We start from the raw sequence: 23,321 nt of genomic DNA, 5'->3' as shown, positions 1-23,321 counted from the left end.
TGGAGGTCCTTAAGGTTGCCTCCAAGCTCCTCTCAATGTGGTAACTAATGGGACTTTTTGGATTTTGCTACCACATTTAATACTTTACCATTTAAGAATCGTATCATAATCACAGACTACATAATGATAATTTGGTCGTAGCTTCTCTCATATGTTTGGGGTTCATGCGCCCACCACCCGCAGCACAAGCCAGATTCTCAATTCTCTCTCCCCTCCCCCTCGCCCCCCCGGGCTGCCTTTGCTCCTCTTTTCCGGGTTCTCTCTCTCTCTCTCTCTCTCTTTTCTCTTCTCTCTCCCCCCCCCCCCTTCCCGCATGACAACCGTGAGTGGAGCAGCAGCGGTCCTGCCCGACATGGCGATGGCGCCGGCGGGGGCAGGGGCAGCAGGCGGAGGAAGCGCAGGCCTGCGATCCTCCACAGGTGCACAGGGCCACAATCATCTTCATTACCAGCAGCAGAAACAGCAGAGGCACCAACAGCAGCAGCAGCAGCAGCAGCAGCAGAGGCACAAGCGCCCTCCTCGTGCCTGCACCGCCCGCACTCCCTCCCGCCTTGCCCCTGTTTCCCCCTTCGTGGAGCGTGCCACCCCTCGCTTGGAGCAGAGCAGTGGCGGTGGCAGTGGCGGCGGGCGTGATCGCAGTGGTTCCTCCTCTGCTGATCCGCCCACCCCCATGGTCCTCACCTCACCCCCTCCGCCCGCCCAGCGGCAGCGATGGCTCATCCGCAGCATGTGGGGGCTCGCCTCCATAACCAATTTCTTCAATGTGAGTTATTTTCCAGTCTAATTTTCATCCCAATTTTCAAAATTGCAATTGCGATCATGCTGCACGATCCTCATCTTGGAAAGCTTGTCTATGAATTCACGTCCGCATTTGCCAAATTTGTGGGTTTTCTAGGTTTTTCGTCCTGTCTTGAAACTGAAGGTCGAGTTCTCCATGGAGGAACTCGAAAGTGCGCTGATCACCCCAAATGCTTTGTTGGACGATATTCACATGGCCTTGCTGAGGGTCCAGCTCTTTACTTTTCTGCGTTTCATAAAGTTAGGAGCTTGCGTGGCTCAATTTTTTGCTTCAAGGTTGCTGGTCTAAAGAGGTTCCTGTATTGGATGCAGGCAATTCCTCCTGTTAGCAGAGCCCCTTTGAACCGAGAAACTTGGGTGACGGTGCTTTGTAAGAAGTTAAAGGAGTGGTGGCACTGGGTATGCAAATGCTGCGGTCCCTTTTCATAATGGCCTTCATATGTGCAGACTGTCTTGCAGTTTGATGAATGTACTGCTTCTTTCATGTTTATAACAGGTTGCTGAGGGTCCATTCCCACTGGCTCCTTATCATGGGTATGTTTTCTTTACTTGGGACCAGAAATGGTAATAGCTCTGCTGATTTTGTTCTAACTGCGTCATTTTCATATTTGCAGAGAAGAGCTTGCAACATATAAGGAACTTGGTCCAGATGTTCGTGCAACTATTCTAAAAGCTCTCTGCGAAGCCCGTCTAGATGTAAGGTTTATTACTTTTGAAGCAGACAGACTGTTTAGTAGACTGCTTATGGACTGCTTAAGGCATCATGCACCATGGGACAAAGTACAGGATATAAGCTAGCTGCAGAGTGCTTGCTGTTCATGATTTCATTTGTCCTCATTGTCCACGAGCACAAAGTGTCAATTTTGCCCGTTCACAAACATGCCCCTGTTTGCATTTGTAGTTTGGATGCTGTTAAACTTTTGTTAAGCTACCAAGGGATGTTTATTTTCCCATGCTGCAATTACCACACATTTTTTTGAAAGTTGGTGCAGAGAAATATGGCAGTATTTTTTAAAATGCAGTCTTCAGACAACATACCATGAAGGCATGCTGAGGTCACTGAAACATTAGTAAAGTGACAAGAAAAACAAAGTGTAGACTGCTGCTCGAGGTTTTGCCGTGTGCTGGTTTCATTGATCTCTGCAGGTTGATGCAAACTCATCTCTAACAGTTCCCAACACTAGACTGATGTCTCTCTTGGCTGTGCACGCATGATTTGATATGCCCAGTTCTGCTGATCCTGAATCTGACCTACAGGCCATTACAAGAAGCCCAGTAAATTTCATGGTGCATACCTATTATGTAACAATCAAGGCTTTGATCATCTTAATGTAGGACTGTTTCTGTGTGGCTTTACAAAAGCTTTACATAACTGGGCACAGGGCTCTCTACAGGCATAAAGCTGGTCAGGAAGCTGAACTTCTTCCCTTCCTTTTCTTTTGCGGCAGGCAGACATACATGTAATTCTGCTTTGGGCTGTGAGTAGTTATGTTCATTCATGGCATCATGCCAATACTGGTGATGAATGCTGGCTGGTGATGATGGCTGCAGTCATCCTTTGAGAAAGTAATGTCTTCAGATCAGGAAACAGAGGTTTTGGATATGTTGCAGACTGTTAAGAACGGAGAATACTTAATATTGAAATCCTGTATTCATGTCTTTCAAAGTTGGGAGATAATTTTGTAGTCAACGCTATAGCTGGTGAGCTCAACTTGAAGCTAGTGAATGCTAGAATGCTATGTCATTGCATCAAGTTTTGCTCTAGTAGCTATCATCTTCAGTCCCTGAACTTTTCCCTACTTGAATGTGGGCTCAACAGAATGTTTAATGTCTGAGCTGTCAGAATATCCTGGGTGGATAAGTACTTCGAGTGGTGGAGTGAATGGTTTGTGAATGACTGAGATGGAAGGTTATTCAGGATAAAAGCAAGGAATGATTTCTAGTATTATTCTGCATCAAGTGAAACTTCTATCACAACTCAATAAAAGAACTTATAGTATTCATTTTTTGAAATCACATTTGTTTATTGGATTCAGTTTGTTTCCTTCTAGAGCTAAAAGATTTCTAGATAAAATGGATTAGAGATAAATGGTCATTGATGAGTGGCCACAGGTCATCGTGGACCCATGCAGCGGGTTTAAACAATGAAGAATCACACACCTGATCTATTTGACCCAAGTACAGCTTGTGGCTAGAACTTGAGCCATTGAGGGAGACTCTGAACAAGAACGTAAACAGAAAAGGAATGGAAATGAAAACAACAAATTTCAAGGAGAGACACAACATCATCAAGAAAGAGGAAAGAACATAGAACCTTTCTTATGGGGTTGGTTTTTGGTTGTAGGGAATCATGCTTGCTACATTTTGAGAGAGAGAGAGAGAGAGAGAGAGAGAGAGAGAGAGAGAGAGAGATCCCCTTGCCTCCGCCCTCTTCAAGCATTGTATTTCAAATGATAATTGCTTCTTTTGTACTGCTAGTGTGGAACTTCCCATTGTAGATTCATCTTCTACCTATTGGCTAGGAAGATTTGGTCCATACTGTTTGACATTTGGAGGGTTATGTGGGACCCTTGGTGTGAAGGAGACCGAGAAGCCTCCAGTACCTATAAAGCACTTGTTTATGGAAGAGACTAAAGGACAGTGGATCCTCCTCACTTGATGAAGAGAACTCCCCCTTTTTTGACTCAATTCCCCCCTAGAGGAAAGAGGAGAAGGGGAAGGGATAGAAATACTCAATGACAAAATAGTAGATGAAGGAGCCGTAAAGGGTGGAAGGGGAGGGTGTAGGGGAAGGAGTCGTAGACGAAGAGGGGGTGCTTGGAAGGAAGGGAAGGGGTTGATGGTGGTGCTGGGTGGGTTTTGGGGGGGGGGGGGCAGGGCAATTGAAGATGAAGAACCACCTGCAATAGAAGATCCATAAATTGGATCTTCAAAGACTGTAGCCTCACCGAAGAGAACATCCATTGTTGACCTCGATCTTTTGAGTTGTCAAGTCATAGAGCTGATAGTACTTTGTGGTTGTACTGTGACCAATGAAGATAAGCTTCTTTGACTTGGAATTGAGTTTGCTCTGCCTTTTCTTCTTGTCCACATGGACATATGCCTTGCATCCAAAGATGCAAAAGTAGGAAATTGAAGGCTTCTTTCCAAAGAAAGGCTAGTAGGGAGTCATCTTGCAATGTTGAAGTAGGTGACCTATTTCGAATATGGACTTTAATAGCCAAAACCTCACCCCATAAGAAATGGGGAAGACCCTTGTGCTCCAGGGCTATCTTAAGCATGGTCCAATTGGAACGCTCCACCACACCATTTTCAGATGGTATGTTCGGATGGGAATATTCCACCCGAATACCCTAATCCCTGCAAAACTCACAAAATAGGTTAGAATAAAACTTGTCGCTATGATCAACTCGAACACAACAAACTTTGAAGAAGATTTGCTTCTCTGCAAACACTTTTCCCTCGTAGAAATAGGAGTATGCCTTGCTCTTTTACTCCAAAAAATAGGGCCATACATGATGATTAAAGTCCTCAACAATAAGCATAAGGTACTTGGCCTTCTCAAGGGAGACCATACCCATAGGTTTGAAAAGGTCTGTGTGAACCAACTAAAGCGGTGTAGAAGCCCTTCAAGTAGCGACCTATGGATGAGGTTGCCTATGTTGCTTGCCCCTCAAGCGGTTGGTTCATAGTGTATGAACAGGAGGGAAATCTGGAAGTTCCTCAACCATCTTTCTCCTCGAAGCTTGCCAAATAGCATCAAGATTCAAATGCCCAAAAACGAGCTTGCCAAAGCTAACTCCGTGTGAAGATTGTGCAGCAAGGGTTGTATGTAGAGTCCACCCTCCTATGTACTTGTCCAAAGAGTAGCTCCTGAAGATGCATCCTCCATCATAATTGCATCTTGGGGAATGATGACTTGAGTACCTAGCCATAAACAAATAGAAGGTTAAAGCCCAAACGTGGTACATAGAGGACTTTGGCCAAAGAAGAATACCGATTGGGCAACAAGGTTATGGTCCTCGCTCCACCCACAGGGATTGAAGAGTTGTCACCAATGGTGACGGATCCCCTTTTGGATTGCATATCCTGAAGCCAATCTTGGCAATAAGTCATATGCGAAGAGGCTCCACTATCCATGAGTCAAGGTTTCTTAGAAGAAGAAGCAAGAGTTGTATCCTCCACCTCAAACATGTGTATGAAGATGGACTCAGTGGTAGTGGGTGTAGCCTTCGAATCCTTGGATCCCCTCCTTAGACTTCAAATGGAAGTACTCATGCCAACACTTCTCCTCAGGATGAGTGCCCTTTCCATAGTGTGGGCACTTAGGCTTCTTCTTCTCATCCTTGGAATCAGCCCCTAGAACCTGTAGTAAAAGCTTTAGTGGAGTCGGATCCACTAGTCCCCACCTCTTTGAGATGCTCATCATGCTCCAAGACAAGTGGTGAAAGCTCCTCCCAAAGAAGCGTATTTTGGGTCCTCCAAGTTAGAAGGCTGGTATAGAAGACATTGTACTTAGGAGATGGTAGCTGAGTCAATAGAATCATGGCCATATCCTCTGAAGATATCATCCTCCTAAGGGATGTAAGCTCATCTTGCATATTCTTCAATTTGTCGATGTGATCCTTTATAGAAGGAGAGTCATCAATATCGAGCATCCGAAGCTTCTTCTCTAAGGAGATCCTATGGGCAAACATCTTCTAATGGTTAAGAGATGCAAGCTTATTCCACACCTTCGCCGCAATCTTCAATCTGCGAACATGAACCAAGATAGAATCTTGTAAACTCATGAAGAGAAAGGATTGGGCTCGAGAGTTGAGCCGATCCCAAAGAGTTGCACGATTCATTGATGACCTGCGTAGTGCGGGGTCTTCCACGAGTTGGGAAACAAGGAGAGACGATCCATTGATGACTTGTGTGAGAGGTTTTCCATTAGCCGGGGAACAGGGAGAGAAATAAACTCCCAAAGGTCAAAGGTGTCGAGAATGCACTCCACCTTACATGACCATAGATAATAGTTGGAACCATCTAACTTGTCTTCTTTGGGCAAAGAAGGAAGCATGGGCATCTGTACAACGGGTGCCATATAAGGCATCTTCGGGTCGATAGATTGTGCCTTATGGAAAATATGAAGGGAGGGAGGAGTAGGGTGCTCCGAATAGGGAGTCCACACAGGGGATGTTGATCTCCAATAATCCAGTGGTCACTTGAGAAATGATGAGAGACCTCATCCTCTCAGTCAATAAAGCCGAAAAAATGGTGTTGAGAAGTTTTCAAAACTTGCAATCACCCAGAAAAGTTGTGTTCGATGGTCAACATCACTGAAATAGGAGGAAGCGAGCTATAGTCAGGATGTAGATTTGCCACTTGCATAAGAAAAGTTGTCGCTTGCACCGAGATGTTGTCACTTACAATTAGGGATTGTCGCCAAGTACAAACAGGGTCTAGGAAGTAGAGAAACGTGTGTTTGAGTAGCTAGAGGCTGTTGCGTGGTTAGAAGAGCTGTCACCGAGGCAGCAGAGGGTGTTGGAAGCAATCAAATGCATTCACCTTGGCCCAAGAAGGCTGCGTTTTCAGCAAACCAGATTTGGAGAAGGCTGCTTGGCAGTTTGGGGTGCTCTTTGCGATGAAAATTGTTTCTGTGATCTCTTGCTAGGCGATGATACCATGTGAGAGTGTGCAATGGAAGAAAGAACATGAACATAGAGAGAAGAAGACAGCAAGAAGATGAAGGAAGAAAGAAATCTGCACTAAACTGAAATAAATGCTGAATACAAATAGGATAGGTCTGTCCTTGCATGCAGTCTGAGGTGTCAGTGAGGACACCGGCACTGGATGTGGCTGGAAATGATGATGGCAGCAACAGCACTAAAGACAGAGGAGTATGCTCAGGCCGGAGGAGTAGCTTGCAAAAGATGACGGCCAAAGTGTGGGGGGACCAGCTATAAATAGCTAAAATCCCCTAAATCTGGCTGAGCTGAAAATAGGGCCATAAATTTGGCTGACTAGCCAAACTAGGCCATAAGACTACAATAAATGTAGTTCGACTGCATAGAAAAATGCAATAAATAATGTCATGGCATGGCGGATAGTTTGTGATTGGCAGGAGGTGTAGACAAATAGACAAACATAGGAATAGGGCCTAAAATAGGAGAAATGCATGCTAAAATGTTAGAGTTCCCATGTCTTTGTCAGACTCTAACAAGAGCTCACAACTAGGAGATGATAGACTGACGGCACTAAAAGTGACGGACTAACAGGGTCAAGTTCTTTGTGCCTTGTGTTTTGAGTCTATCCACATCAAGCTAGGATGTGACTACAATAGAGATTTTGGTCTTGGAGCTTTCAAATTTATGTGGTGTGCATTGGATTTTCCCCTTGCAATAGCTCTAGGATCATTGTTGTTAACAATGCAATTGATCATGTCATGACAATTGTATGGAGACTAGTGAGTGGGCAGTATAGCAATAGGGGATAGTCCACAAGATGTCGATAATGGTACTCACTCTCATGCAAGTGGCAATTGCTCTTCTTTGCTTTTGATTTTTGTTGGTAGCTTTGTGATCGAACAGAGTGCACTCTTGTAAGATACTGATGTTGGAATTGCACGATTCAACATTATTGGAGATCCTAAGGATGGAAACAAATTGTTACATTCTTACTAGAGTAATTATGCAAATGTATAAGGTAATCAACATTGATGCAACAAATCCATGTCATAAAGAAATATTCATCTACAGATAACAGCACAATTGTATGATAGCATAGACTGATGAAGATCGCAGTTAGGGTAACTGAGAGACAATGAACATTGAATGATGAATAAATACAATACTCAATGCAGCAAACACACTAAGCAAAGTGAATATTGACCCCCAAACTCCTTGTCTCTAGGATTGCAATAGAGAATATGAGCTGGAGAGTGTGTCGTACTGTGATGGATCCTAAATTGCAGTAGATAGCCTCCAGAAATAGTTTAGCAGCAGCAAATGCAGCTCTATGATGGCCATATCAGTGTTAGATAGAGCAGGTATGTACAGAATTAGCAAAATGCAGGCTGAATGATGATGTGGCAGCTAGGTGATGGCAGCAAACTGCAAAATGCAGGCTGCAGGCTGACGTGGACTGGCAGATGATAGCTGGAATGGCAAAACGCTGATTGGATGATTATGTCAGCAGTTGGCGATAGTAGATCTGAACAGAACACAGGCTGGAAACAAGTCATCATTAAGAAGAGAGGGCTGGACAGCAAGCACCAAGTATAGAACAGCAATGGACAGCAGCCTGAACTGAGATAGCCTTTGTGAGTAGGTTGTGGACAGCAAAGACAGGTGCTGACAATTTGCAAAATAGGATTGAGATTGAGTGGTGGGCAAGCTGTCTATTTATAGATGGATGGATCTTCCCAAATTTGGTTTTGGCTTGTGGGCATAGTCTAGGAACACATATTTTTAAATTAAAAATTTGCTAATTTGAGTTTTGAGATTGTAGTAAAGAGCTAATCGATTTATAAGGCATTTTTTAGTTCAACCTCTTTCGGGCCCAAAATTGGAACTAGGAAGGGATAGTCAAGATAGGTCAAGCCTAATTTGATTTATCCCAAGGTGTTCCGCACTAAAGCAGCTAGAGCATTAGGCAAAGGATGCTTTTGGTTGCCTCGTGACCTATCAAGACTATATAGGTGACCTATCAAGACTATAGAGGCGATTTATCTTAGTAAGGGAGCCTAAGTGAGCACCCTAGAGAGACCGAGGCATTGAACAAAGTGTGCTTGTTGATTGCCCAATGGCCTACCAAGACGTGCAAAGGCGGATGAAACCCAACAGACTCTTTTTTTTGGGTGGAATGTCTATGTCCTGTTAAGTAATTTGTGTTCCAAGAGGAGGACGCATCACAAAACAGACAAACTATCCCAACCACGTGTGGATGTCAATGATGAAGAAAAAGAATATGGGGAGTATGGAGAGAATACAAGCAAGGAGTCTGTCCTTCGAGATTGCCATGGGAGTTGTCACGAAAATGGTGGATCTAGAGTCGATCACTCTTTGACTGGGAAGGGATAAATGCATGTAGATGCATGTTACAAGAATAGAAATACCAATGCATGGGATAATGCAAGACATCTTGCTCATGCAAAATTCTATGCAAAACGGTGCCACTTGGAAAGTGCCTTTGCCATAGTTGTCCATGTCCGATGGACATATGGACTAGTTTGAGCTATTCTATCTAGTACAACACGTTCAATAATGTACAATGGCATTCGATCCAAATCATCAGACTATTTTAAAGGGCCTGTTTGTGACCATTTGGGCTACCTTTTGGGGTGGTTGTAGGTGCTATAACTCATTTAGGCTTCGTCTCCCACAATACACATGCATACTTCTCTCATTATTATATATTCTCTCCCTGTCTTCTCCTCTCTAATTTGAAATTCAACTTTCAAGCTTTCTACTCTTAAACTCTTTCTCCTTAGGCACTCTACCCCCTACTCCCTTAAGCTCTCCTTTGCCCTATCTCCACTGCACTCCACTCTACTTTTGTTCTTAAACTCTCCATTCTCTCCGTTCTTTAAAATTTTATGTACAATTTTTTTTGCATTGAACATAGCATTGGATACATGTCCAAGCTTAATTAGTCGGATTAGTATTGTACTAGTATCAGATAGTGCTAATCAAACACCATTGGACGTGACAACCATGGCTCTCACAAGGGAATTATTCAATTGCTGAAGCTCCTTTTGTCAGAGTGCAGCGATGTGGAAGCGTAGGACAAAGACTGAGAGGGAGTGAACATAGAGAGAAAGAGAGAGAAAAGGAGACAGTGAAATGCAGAAAATCTGCAGTGTAGTATGCTGTATAGGAGTGTAGAAATATACATGGGTGCAGAGAGAATTATTCGGTATTTGAGAGAAATATCCATAGCAAAACAAAGATCAACACGAGTGTTGAGTAGCCAAATCAAGGATCCAATCAATTGACGGCGGTGAAAAGTATCCGTCAAGGGAGAATCCGAGTGTGAAGTGGCCTTCCAGTTCGGATCCATAGGAGTAGAAATGGTCCGACAAGTCTCCATTTCAAAAGTCACCAAGAGCTCCTGAATGTATCGCGGTTGAGAGATGAAAATCCCCCTTTGAGACTTATAAATCTCGTGACCCAAGAAGAAATGAAGAAGCCCTGAATCTGTCACCTCGAACGTCTGATGTAAAGTTGTCTTGGTCTCGTGGAGCTTTTGTGCATGATTCCTTGCCAGAATCAAATCATCTACATACAACACAAACAACACACGACTAGCCTCGGAAGTGTGCACATAAAATTGCGGATTGGCCTTGGAGCGTCGATAGCCCAACTTGGACTGAAGAAACGAGTTAATCTTCTCGTTCCATGCACATGGTGCCTGCTTGAGGCTATACAAGGCCGCCTTCAACCTGCAAACCTTGCCATCCGAGGATCCAAAGCAAGGAGGCTGCTCGACATAGATCTCCTCCTGCAAGTCAACATTAAGAAAGCCCGACTTTACATCCAATTGATAGACAGGCCATTCTTCTATGGCCAACCAAGGCAAGAACAACTTGAATAGTCGCCATATGAGTAGTGTGGGCAAAAGTATCATGGAAGTCAATGCCTGGGCACTGAGCAAAACCTTTAGCAACAAGGCGAGCCTTGTGCTTGTCCAAAGAACCATTGCTAAGGTATTTGGTCTTGAAGACCCACTTGATACCAATCACCTTCTTGTGAGAGGAATGAGGCACAAGGGACCAATTGCCATTCCTCTCAATAGCCTCCAACTTGGCTTCCATAGCCTTGCGCCAATGGGTAGATTGCAAAGTCTCCTTCACGGAAGTGGGCTCACGATCTTGCATGGTCAACAAACAATAGTTAGAGCAAACAAGCTCCGTAGAATGTGGTTGGTTCCTCCATGATCTTCGCGGTCCATCCTGCGGTTCCCACTCCTCAGGGACCCCCTCGATCCCTAAATTTCAGAGTGTGTCACAGGCCTAACGAGGGGGAGGCCGGACCTCTCCCCGCGGACCTCTCCCCGTCGCTCTCCATCTGCCGAAGACTTCGGAACATCCACCGGCAAAAGCTCCACTGGGGTGGCCAGGGGAAGGGAAGACTGTGAATCAAAAGAAGAATCTCCATCAAGAGGCTCTGGCTTCAAAGGAACTTTCTTGGGAGCCCAACTCATCTCCAAGGACGGGGTGCTCCTCACCCCCTTTGGGGATGGAACTTCCACAAACTGTACATCTTGGCTCATGTAGACATTCCGCTTGACGGGATGAAACAGACGATAACCATGGGACTAGGAGCTGTAGCCAGCAAAAACCTATCGTCGGGAAGCTGCCTCGAACTTGTCACACTGCATCTTCAGGATGTGCAATAGGCGTCACACCCAAAGATCTGGAAATAAGAGACATCAGTCTTAGTCCCAGAATAAGCCGCAAAAGGTGTCATCTTGCCAACGGCCGAAGTGGGAGATCGATTGAGGATGTGAACTGCAATAGCCACGGCCTTGGCCCACAGAAAGTAAGGTGTCTGTCGGTGCTTCATCATGGTATGCGCCATCTCGATCACACTTTTGTTCTTCCGCTCCAAAATGCCATTCTCTTGAGGAGTGTTGGTGTTAGCAAACTCCTGGTGAATGCCTCTATTTGCACAAAAACGAGCAAACTCATTAGACATAAATTCACCACCCTTGTTTGGACGCAAGATCTTCAGTCGCCAGCCAGATCGGTTCTCCTCAAGGAGAAGCCAATCCTTGAACTGGGAGAAAGCCTCCGACTTTAATGTCAAGAAATAGGCCCAAGTCATCCTGTTGTAGTCATCTACGATCAACATGAAGTACAAGCTCCCCTTCAGGGACTTGGTCGTCATCGGGCCGCAAAGATCGGTAGATACAAGCTCCATAGGTGAAGTAGACTGCCTTGAAGCTTTGTTGGGAATCACATCCTGATGTAGTTTCCCACGAATGCAGGAGACACATGGTTGATGGCTCACCACTATGTCCGGCAAACCTCAGACAAATGATCCTCGTGACGCCTTCTGAAAGTCCTCATAGTTCAGGTGGCCAAACTGAGCATGCCATAGCTCGGACTGTATTTGAGAGGTAAGAAGAAGAGAGGTAAGAGTTGTAGAAGACTTCAATTTGTAGATGCCATTCTCCTCATACCCTGCAAAGAGAACCTTCCTCCATCCACGATCAAGGACTCGAACAGTATCACTGTCAAACTCCACCAAGAGGCCAAGAGAACGAATCTTATGGACCGAAAGCAAATGATACCGCAAGCCTGGCACATGCAACACCTTAGAAGTGTGGGTACCACCATGTCCATCTGGAATCAGTTGCATCTCACCCCGTGCAACAATAGACACAGAAGAGGTGTCTGCAATGAGAATCTGTCCATGTGAAGGTTGCAAATGGGCAACACCAATGGGAGAATGAGTCATGTGCCATGAGGCACCACTATCCATGATTCACTCTCAAGCATGGGAAGTTGTCATCGCAGCATTAGAAGTCTTTGGTGTAGAGTCCTCAATTAATGCTAAGTGTAGAAAAGCAATTGATGAGGGTGCAACCACCATTCCAGAATCCTTCGTGTCCTTCTTCTTGGTGTCCTTCTTGTCTTTGTTAGGGCAATCCTTCTTCCAATGACTTGTCTTACCACAAATATGGCAAGTCGATTCCTTCTCCTTGTCCTCCTTGGATTTGGTATCCTTCTTCTTCTTCTTTTGGTCCTTCCCCTTCTTCTTAGAGGCTTGACCGACCAAAGCCTCTGATTTGGAAGCATTCTGTCCCTTCAACTGTTCCTCTTGGTCCAAGACCATAGGAACCAACTCTTCCCACCGAAGAGTCGACTCCCGCCTTGATGCAATAAGGGCGGAATAAAAGGTACCAAATCGTGCGGTAACTGGGACAACAAAGTGATCGCCATATCTTTGGAGTAAATAGGCTTCCCTACATTTTGGACTTGCATCTGAAGCTGCCGAAGCTTGTTGATGTGTTCCTGAAGCGAAGAAGACTTATTCACGGACAAGGTCCACATTTGCACCTCCAAAGAAACCCGCTTCATAAGGATCATCCGATTATACATCTGGTCGAGCTTTAACCATATCTCTCGAGCCACCGTCAAGTGCTCGATGTGAGCGATCACGGCTGTAGTGCAAGATAGAAAAAGAAAAGAACGAATTGTGGCATTCAGTTTGTCCCAATGAGACTGGGCCTTGGTCAACTTTGCACGAGCATTGGAAGAGAGTTTGGACTCATCTCTGATTGAGGGCCTGTCAATCTTCTCCATCACAAGCTCTGCCAAATCATAAGACACTCCAGAATGACCAACATCTTCACCCGCCAGATGCGGTAATTGTCACCATCAAGCTTCTGATTGATGGAAGAGTCGGTAGGACAGGCATCTTCCTGGCCATGATCACGTGGAACTCCAAATCAGTCTCTGTAGACATGTTCACCTGCAATGCCTGCACAAACACAAAATCAGCCCCCTCTGACTATGTAAACACAGCCTGTTAGGGCTGTTCCCTCCCCTTCCCAAGCCTTCTTCAGCCGCCTGAGGCGATGAAAAGGTAAAATCTGTAGTAGAAGGCCTAAAACACAGCCTTCCCGCCCTTCAAACAGCAATAATCTGCAGCAAATTCACTAGTTGGACTCCTTTCCCGCACGCCCACACTTGCTTCAGCCTTGTTCCGATGCGCAGCCCCCCACTTGCCCTCGAATGCTGAAAACGCACCCTTGTGTTGCGCTGAAATCTCCTCTTTAGGTAGGTTCTTCAATCAGTTAGTCCGATTTCACTGCTCTAATACCATGTTAGAGTGCAGTGATGCAGAAGCGTAGGACAAAGACTGAGAGAGAGTGAACAAAGAGAGAGGAGAGAGAGAGAGAAAAGGAGACAGTGAAATGCAGAAAATCTGCAGTGTAGTATGCTGTATAGGAGTGCAGAAATATACACGGGTGTAGAGAGAATATCTGCGTGTGTCTCCGCCTTGAGAACCTTGATCTCTGTCAGCCCGCGTACAGTCAGTCTCAGCAGCCCAACTTTGTCAGATGTCAGACCAGAATATGTGAGAGTGTGCCACAAACTGACTAATGGTGTCTGATTAGTACCATCCAATGCTAGTATGGTACTAATTGGACTAATCAATCTTGGACCTACGTTGATGAAAAAAATTGTACATATAATTTTAATGCCTATACTTCATGTTGGGACTTAAGATAATACACTTCAAACATTTAGAGACTTTATACAAAGTGTTTACATATTAAGAGCTCGAGGATAGAGAGCTTGAGAGTGGAGGCAGGGTGGAGATAGGGTGAAGGAGAGCTTCAGGGAGTGGGGGTAGAGACCTTTGAGGAGAGAGAGCTTGAACCACCTACAACTACCCTAAAAGTAATCCCAAATGGTCACAACAGGCACTTTAAAAAGTTGGACAGTTTCCATCGGACTTGTTGTATTGGACAGGACGGATCAGAGGAGTTGATCCATCCGTTAGATGTGGACGACTAGGGCTTTGTGTACTCACTCTATTTTACTGTCTTGCACTCCAGGTTACTCTTTCAATCTTCGTGCCATTAGCAGGCTGTTGGTTGCCTCGTATTTGTGCAGTACATGATTATAGTGTCTCATTCGAGCAAAGTTCACCCATAGCCTAGACACTGGGCATAGCGAGCAATTAGGCATGTCTTTCATTACTTAAAAGGCACAAAATCTTTGAGGCTAGTTTACATTTTAGGCTCTAGTGCTGTATTGCATACTCTAGTGACATTGATTGGGTGGGTTATCATGACATTAGTGTCCACTAGTGACATTGGGAACTTTTTTTACTCCGTGATGGGGAAATTTTATAGCTCATCAAATGAAACAACAAACAATGGTCGCCACAAGCTGTGAGTTTGAATACAGGGCAGCAATTCCTAGTTGATCTGCATGTTGGACAACATATGCATTTACACTTTACACCTCCAGCACATTTTGCCACAAACCTAATGTTTCATGCTTGTGCAATGCCCATTGAGGCGATTTGCCATTATGTTAGAGACTCCATCCAGGGAGATTCACTTGGTGAACAGTTGGACAGTTTCGATCGGACTAGTTTCACTGGACAGGATGGATCGGAGGAGTTGATCCATCCGTTCGACGTGGACAACCAGGGCTTTGTGCACTCACTCTATTTTAGTGTTGTGCACTCCAGGTTGCTCTTTCAATCTTCATGCCATTAGCAGGCTGTTGGTTGCCTCATATTTGTGCAATACATGATTATAGTGTCTCATTTGAGCAAAGTTCACCCACAGCCTTGACACTGAGCACAGCAAGCAATCAAGCATGTCTTTCATTACTTGAAAGGCACAAAATCTTTGAGGCTAGTTTACATTTTAGGCTCTAGCGCTGTATTGCATACTCTAGTGACATTGATTGGGTGGGTTATCATGACATTAGTGTCCATTAGTGACATTGGAAACTTTTTTTACTCGGTGATGCGGAAATTTTATAGCTCATCAAATGAAACAACAGACGAAGGCCGCTACCAGCTGTGAGTTTGAATACAGGGCAGCAATTACTAGTTGATCTGCATGTTGGACAACATATGCATTTACACTTTACACCTCGAGCACATTTTGCCACAAACCTAATATTTCATATTTGTGCAATGCCCATTGAGGCTCTTTGCCAGTATGTTAGAGACTCCATCCAGGGAGATTCACTTGGTTAACATGCCTTTTCTTGGACAACCGAGCAGGCACCCTCATGAAGGCACTCTTCAGGAAGTGTTTTAGATGTTTTGCTAGGCTTTGGGAAGATTTCCAGTTGGGAATTGATACCCTATCTCCCTGATTCTGTTCACGTCATCTTTCTAGGTGGACTGTTAACATTATAGTCTTTTTGACAGTGATTTTCAACCTAGTCTCCGTGAAGTTTTGGAGCTAGGTGTTTGTGTCTACTACTGAGAACTTTTATATGTGAGACATTTTGATGGTTGTATTCTTTTTACATTATCACAAAGTGTGTTGTGTGTATAAGCTTTACTCTTTCTTTTTGGTAAACAACCGAGTTCCTTCTTAACCTTGACCTCTTTCAGCAAGATGATATACGCGCTTTTATTGATGATGCATTGAAGCAAGGAGCTCCTTTGTCAACCTTTAGGAAGGAGAGAATGGGAGTTGATATGCAAGGGACTACCTACTGGTAATTCATTCAGTATGTCCTCAATCATGTTTTGCATTTTAAATGCATTAGAAGAAAAAGATGCAATTGAACATTCTACTACAGGTACGAAAATGATCCTATTGCAGGCCAAAGGCTATTTAGAGAACTACGAAAGACTGATAATAAAGACAAAGATAAGGCAAAAATCCGGGGTCGGTTGGTGCCTCCTCCAGCCACCTGTAATTGGGAGACATTGGCTACAACTTTGCATGAGTTTCAGACTGTTGCAGTATGTATTAAATGTCTTAGTTGAAGTGCTTCTCAGATGTTCCATTAATTCAAAGGATGGCAAGATGTAAATGTTTGCTGCTGTTATTATTTCAGGATAAACTTTGTTCAAGCAAGAATAGGCTGGAGGTAGCCATTGGCAAGAGAATCATTAATGATATTATCCCTGATCTTCAAGAGTTACAGAAGGTACTTTTGCTAAGCCTAGGTTTGTGCTATGCTGAGGTGGAGTTATGGCAAAATAAAACACATTGAATAGTCTTTTATACAAACAGAGCGGCTTGTGGCAAAGTTTGACGCCCTTTCAGCCTCTTTCAGTCTGAAGGCCATGCTTATCAGTTTTCTCCATTCTCAAATAAATTTTGTTACACGCATGTTCCAGTATTGTTTTGAAATGCTCTAAATTCAATGGACAACAGGGTGTTTGTCCTTGCCCCAAAAACAGTGTTCTAGGATTTTAAATTTGGTCTATGATTTATGAATATGTAATTCTAATTTCAACTGGGGGATTTGAACATTTGAAAAGGAGTGAGATATCATGGACTTGCCCTAACAGTTTGATATGCCAAGGAACCATTTCCATTTGTGCTAAGAAAATATTTCCCTTAAGCTCTAGATCGAATATCAGTCCCATTTTTATAGGGATCCTCCTTTAGTATTTAGAGATGCTGTACGCACCTACTTTTGGAAGATGAGTTAGATTGCCACAACTTGTAGCATGTACTTTGTGCTAAGCATTGTGGACTTGGTCTTGCATTGGCTATAGCTGGGCTAGTTTAAGGTCAACTCTTTCAGTTTTTGCGCTGGATTTTCTGTCTGGGGATGGGAGAAATTAAGAGTATATTTACTGATCAATAAGAGTATTTGTCAGTCATGGCTCCAAATGCATGGAATTATCCATATACATGGAATACTGAACGTTCAGTATTTCTAACCTTTGGAGTTTATCCAACAATATATATGTATGGTAGCTTCTAGAATGTGCCACAGCTTTACTAGAATGTGTAGAATTGTATACCTGCTATACATGGGTTCAGTGGGTGGACTTTGTTTTTTCACTTCCATGCATGGCAAATTAAAAATGATATTAGTTTCCCATTTTTTTGTTTTATAATATTATGATGCTCGATCTTGAGTAAGAATGGAACATGATGTTATCAAACTGTTTCATAACAGAAAAAGGAGCGTGCATTGAAAAAACAGCAAAGGCAGGCACTTCTGCTTGATAGTTATTTTAATACAGGGGGACTGGCTGGTGGATTAGCCGCTGGGCGCTCAAAGCGTGAACGCAAGCCTGTCACCTACACTTTTGGTAAGTGCTTGGTCCTGTGAATTTTCAAGGATTGACTCTAACTCTGTTGAGACAAAGGTGCTGCCAGCTGCGTAGGCAAAAGCACCTTGATTTGATTGCTAATATTAGAACTGAATGGCTACATCATGTCTGCTTTCTGTTAAGTTTTTCATCTTGCTACATTTCAAATTGCCCCCACTTTTTCATAGGCTCACACACACACACACACACACACACACACACAGTCTATATATAGAGATCCCACTTTGGGCCCGTACAGTTTACCTGATTCACTATTGCATTTGGCTGGTGCTCTCCTTCTTGGTTACTACCTTTTGTGAGTAGATGTTACTTCTGTATCATTATATTCATTGTTGTGTCCTTGGTTCTACCTTTTGCAAATGGATGCCACTTGTATTATCGTATTAAACCACCTCAGTTGAAAGAGACCAAGGTAAAAAACAATACAAGCCGTGCATAGAACAGCAATGATTCAACAAAATAGAATGAGAGATAGTCTAAGAGGAGGGCTGTGTGAAAAGCCAATGTGGGGACTATATGTGACTCTAAATAGGAGATGCTAAAGTCCAATGTATCAAGAAAATTATATTTACTCCTCATGCACTCAGAGTTGCCTTGCAGTCTTTCCCATCTCCCTTGAACTTCTGAATGGTCTCTTAGCTCTATCCAAATCCCAGAAAGGGTCCCTTTTGTGGAACTTGACAGTCACTGTTCAGATGTACCAAGCAATAATTTTAGCAATCAACTCCCATCTATGGCAATGTCCTAGGTCCACTCTGTTTGCAAGATATCTAATATGAGAATCAAGCTCTTGTATTGTCTGTGACTCTCTTGATTCTCCTCATAGCCACATGATGGTGAGCCTTTGTCCGAGACCTATGGTACTATTCCCCAAGCCTCTATCATGATTTAGTTGTGCCATAGTCATCTCTTAGTATATCTCGTGGATGAATTGGAGATTGCAGAACCGGTCCATACCAAATGGATATTCTTCTTGGAGGGCTTTATTGTTGGAGGCACTGGTGTATATTTCAGAGTGGCTGCTGATAGTGGATATAGATAATAGGATGTTGTGGATGCTAAATGATGATGATTGACTAACAAGAGATGTGGTAGTGGAAAATGGAATAGAGAGGAGAATGGATGGCGCAATGGAGAAGAAAGTGATTGTTTTTGTATGCTACACCATGCATCTATGGAGAAGTGACTTGGTAGGTACGAGCAGGCTGGAAGAGAACGCGAGGTAGTGACCTTCCTAAGAGTGTTCCTCCATATCTCCTAAGGAAGACTTGTAAGAAATGCCTCGGAGCCTAGCCTAGCTCATCTCTTTGCATCTTGTATAGACTATTGGGAGTTTGATGTAGCAAGCCCTATGCCAATTGGCTAGAACCTTGTATGCTACTAGCCATAGGAAGAGTGAAGTCTTTCCAGGTATCAAATTGCCGACCTATCTCCTCTAGAAGTCAAACAAGAAAGGTGCAAAGATGCCCAATTTGATCCGCATCACTAGTAGGCTGCAGCCAACGTCACTCTGATCTTACTCGCTTGAATCCTCCTCCCCGGCTTGGTATAGCCAAAGAATGAGACGTCACAAGTTTGTCAAGAAACAGGTCTTGAGAAAAATCAAGACCCATTCTCTCTTGGAGGCTGGAGCTCATCGTTGAAAGTTCCTCTCTAGTAAGCCCATTTTTTCCATCCATCCATTGTGCAAATGACTGGATTAGGATCATAGTGAACTAGTACTTTGATTCTTTGATGAGATGCATATACTTTTATTGATCCAGGTACTTGCATGTGAGTCTAGCCATCCTCCTCCATTTTGAAGGTGAAGACTCTCTATTTTCTGGTCACTATATCCCAAGCAGGATGTCCACTCTAGAAAAAGGATTTTTCTAGAATCCAGGTTTGTGATAAACCTCCCAGGCGTTTCTTGACTCTGATCAGAAGTGGTTGTTGAACACAATTGGCTGCCTCAACATCTCTTCCTCAGTGGTCGAGGCTAGCTGGTGAGGGCTAGAAGATACCGATCTCCAAGCTTGAACATCGACAATTCAATTGGTAAATCTTGTTTTGTGTGATCTGTTATGTATAAAGAGATCCAAAATCCAAATGATACTTTGATTTAGACATCTTATCATTAGAGTAGTAAAAATTTCACCTTCTTTAAAGCATTCTCATGTGTATTATGAGATTATGTATAATATATTTAGCATTGCGAGTTGGTAGCCATAATCAACAGGATAATGGTGATAGTGGGGAGTGGGCAAGTGGCAATCGGGACCTCTCTCATTCACACACACACACACACACACACACTCTCTCTCTCTCTCTCTCTCTCTCTCTCTCTGCGCCCCCCCCCCCCCCCCCCCCCCCCCTTCCTTTTTCATGGAGTGACTTGAACCTTTCTTGCTATGGATGATGCAGTCAAGACTAGGGCTTCTTGGGTTGAGATAGAATATCAAGCAGGGTCTTTCGGATGTATATACATGTCGGCTGTAAAATAGGTCTGCCACTCCAAGAGTATCCTTTGATCCTCTCAAGGGAATTCTTTGTACAAGAGAATTATCTGAAAGGGTGGTTTTAGGGATACCATTAGAGGAGAGCATACAACGTGAGAAGAATTCATCTTCAAATCAGGGAGCAAGTCAAAAGATCCTTAGTTAATGACTGAGCTTGCGGAATCTATAGGCTGTCTCCAGTTTTCTTCAAGGCACGGGGTAGCAGGGGCCAAGCTCTTCCAAAGTGACAAAATCTTTGTAAATGATAGTGCATCTGTCCCTTGGGCTTCCTGTCTTCCAAGGTTTCAACTGTTTAAAAATCGCCTCCCCAGCATCTAATTGTCGACCTGAAGTGATATTCTGGTTGAGGGTAGCATTGTTTCCTATGTCGCTGACTATCTTCTTCATAAATGGCCAACAGTCCAAAGAGAGTGTCATCCACCTGTGTTGAGATCCAGATGGCCCTCCCTGAGACTAGAATAACAGTTAGCATTGGACAATGTAAGGGACAGACTTCAAGCCATGATGAAGGCTAGTACCAAAGAAGTATTGGACTATGCGACAAATAACTTATATTAGAATATAAAACAATTAAGAGTACACAAACATTTGAATGTTTGTGTAATATGAATGCAATGATTTCCAGTGATGCAAAAATGTATCCTTAACTGGACAAAATCCGATTGGTGGTTTGTCAAGTTATAATTGAAACAAAGCTAGGAGAGGTACTGAATGGGCAGGACTGGCTCCCTTTACAGACAAAACTTCTCTAAAACCAAACAGTCAGGTTTAAGAAATGCTGCATTGATTCAAAGCAATCAAAGTGTACTGACACATTAAGAAGGCATCGATCTTCTCTTCTGCATACAGTTCTTCATTTTTGATTATTACACCATGCTGCATATGGATCTGATGTTTGCTGTATCTTTGCTTGCCTCAGATTTAAATGCTTCACCTTAGCCTACTGGCATTACAATTGCCATGATGTTAACTACAATCCCATGCTTGTTTTTTCAGATGATTATGATAAATCAATCAGCGAAGCCATTAAGATCACCAAGTACGTACACCAGGTTGCAAGTAATTGCCTGTGTTTTGGGAAAACACTTTGTGCTTTTCTCAAGCTTATGCTTTTACTGTTTGGTTTTGCTGGAATGATAGGAGACGGCATCCCTCTCCAGAACCCTTGGCACCAGGTGACAACAAAGCCTCAAACGGGTTGACACGACAGCCAGATGGGGAAGTGGGTGTAAATCATCCGGAAACACGGCTTATGACTGAAATAACAAGGCGTGAAGCAAAGCCGAGTGAGGGCACAGTTTCATCTGATTCTGAGATTTCTGGCAATGGGCAGTCCCGCAGGTAATTTTTTAGAAAGGCGTTTGTGAGGCTGGATGCTATGTCTACAGAAAGGAAAATTACTTTTTGTTTAGGGTGTCGCACTGAAGTTATGACATTGATGTTCTCTATTGCCAATTGCTGCAGAACTAGGCATCATCGAAAGCCTCAGAGGTATTCAGAAAATGATTTTGTTGAAGCTGTTTCTGACAATGAAGCTGATGCATTCAGTGAGGATGAGATTGAGGGAGAAGCAGTGTATGATGATGACTATGTGCAGAAGAAAAAGAGGAGAAAGTCTTCAGATAGTTCAGATGGAGATGAGGAATATAGAGGAGATGAGGAGGAAGAGGAGGAGGAGGAAGAAGAAGAAGATGACGAGGACGATGATGGTGAAGGTGATAATGACAGTGGTGGCTATGAATTTAGTGATGATGATTATGCCCATGCCCATAGGCGCTTGAAGCATACATTAAGAAGTAGAAAGAGAGGGAAAGTAAAACAAGCAGAAATGAGGGTGGGCCTGCGACGAAGCCAAAGAGCAACCAGAAGCAATGTTAATTATAGAAAATATGAGGAGAGTGATGTTGAAGGTGATGAACGTGCATATGATACAGAAACTCCACAGAGAATAGATCCTGACAGGGTTGAGAATGTGACAAATAGCAGTGAAGACGTGGAGGAAAAGCATGTTAAGGAAGAAGCTGGATTTAGTGGCCAGCCAAGAGGAGACGACAATGTGTTAACAGAAAGGGAGAGTGATGTTCAGGACATCCCCAAATCTGGAGGATTCAGACCAGCAAATGGTTTAAAACTTGAAATTGAGGCTGGTGAGAAACCTGGGAACAAGTTGCGTAGATACTTAGATTTAAATGTAGCCGCTCCTTTGGGTGGTGGACAGGATGATGGCTTTCATGAAGGGTCATCAAATATGGTAGACAATGTTTACAATAGTGAAGATGATGAATCGAACTCTGATGGCCCTAAAAGCTGAGAAACTGGGGTCAGGAGATGCTGACAGCAGCACATGGATAACATTACACATGTATACATAGCTATTATACCAAATTCAGATCAGATGGTTCAGAGAAATCAAGTACATTCTGGTAGTACATGAATATCTGATTCAGATGGATAATGTACATTTTGAGAGTGAAAAAACGCTGTGAAGCTCGGTATGTAGTATTTGAAGGGATGGAGTCAATCGTCCGTGCTGGACCTGCATCCTCCTATATTGTTTCCCATGTATTCAAGGCAGTCAATAGTGTTACATTTAACCCAGTCATTTGGTCTTGAATTCAGTCTGCTAGAGCAACCTCATCCCAGTGTTTGTGCCTTCTTGAGAGCAGATTTTCAGAAAACATGCTTATGTAGAAGGTGCAATCAAATAATTATCAGAGTGAGAAAGAATCCTGAGCGGGAAATGAATTTTGCCTAAGTTAAATGACAGGTCCGGTCTCAATCCTGATGTGGGCTCATACTTTAGGGGAGGGGATGGTCAACTCTCATTTATGAAACAAAAGCAAATGCACTTAATGTTGGAAACTAACTAATCATGGTAACATTCAACAGCTTTTTACCATAGTAGGGTTAGAACTGAAACTTCATAGAGGGTGTATCGATACTGGTGAGTTGGGAGTTTTACATTGATTATTTGCTATGTACAGCAAATGTTCAGAACCAAAATCATTGGCATGACAGGTTGCTAACCATAATATATTTATAGTAAATGTTCAGAGCCCAATCCACTGTCGTGACAAGTTGGTAACCGTAAGTAAAGTTTTGGGAGCTTCAAGTGAACATGAACTGGTGGCAGATGGTGGTGTACCTGCAAACTTTGTGGATGGTGAACTTTTCAGCTTGATGGTCAAGCTGTCATTCTTGTCAACTGTTCAAGCCAGTGGCTTGGTGCGAGTTCTCTTTGTGACATGTAGAA

At 43.5% G+C, this 23,321-nt stretch overlaps 1 protein-coding gene across 1 annotated transcript; it reads left to right on the top strand.

Moving 5' to 3' along the window:
• Positions 1 to 256: 256 nt before the first annotated feature.
• Positions 257 to 23,321, top strand: LOC148022994 (DDT domain-containing protein DDR4-like). Its single transcript, XM_087695954.1, has 12 exons — positions 257 to 763; positions 896 to 1,006; positions 1,111 to 1,197; positions 1,295 to 1,332; positions 1,413 to 1,494; positions 15,882 to 15,988; positions 16,073 to 16,238; positions 16,334 to 16,426; positions 17,414 to 17,549; positions 21,065 to 21,107; positions 21,209 to 21,409; positions 21,533 to 23,321. The coding sequence occupies exons 1-12, from the start codon at positions 314 to 316 to the stop codon at positions 22,377 to 22,379; spliced, it is 2,361 nt and encodes a 786-aa protein (XP_087552080.1). The 5' UTR covers positions 257 to 313; the 3' UTR covers positions 22,380 to 23,321.

This window comes from Lygodium microphyllum, chromosome 16, assembly GCF_053477565.2.
Source record: "Lygodium microphyllum isolate KBCC chromosome 16, Lygodium_microphyllum_v1.1.10, whole genome shotgun sequence".
Taxonomy (NCBI): Eukaryota; Viridiplantae; Streptophyta; class Polypodiopsida; order Schizaeales; family Lygodiaceae; genus Lygodium; species Lygodium microphyllum.
Note: the sequence above shows the minus strand (reverse complement) of the source record. Positions and strands in the feature narration are given on the sequence as shown.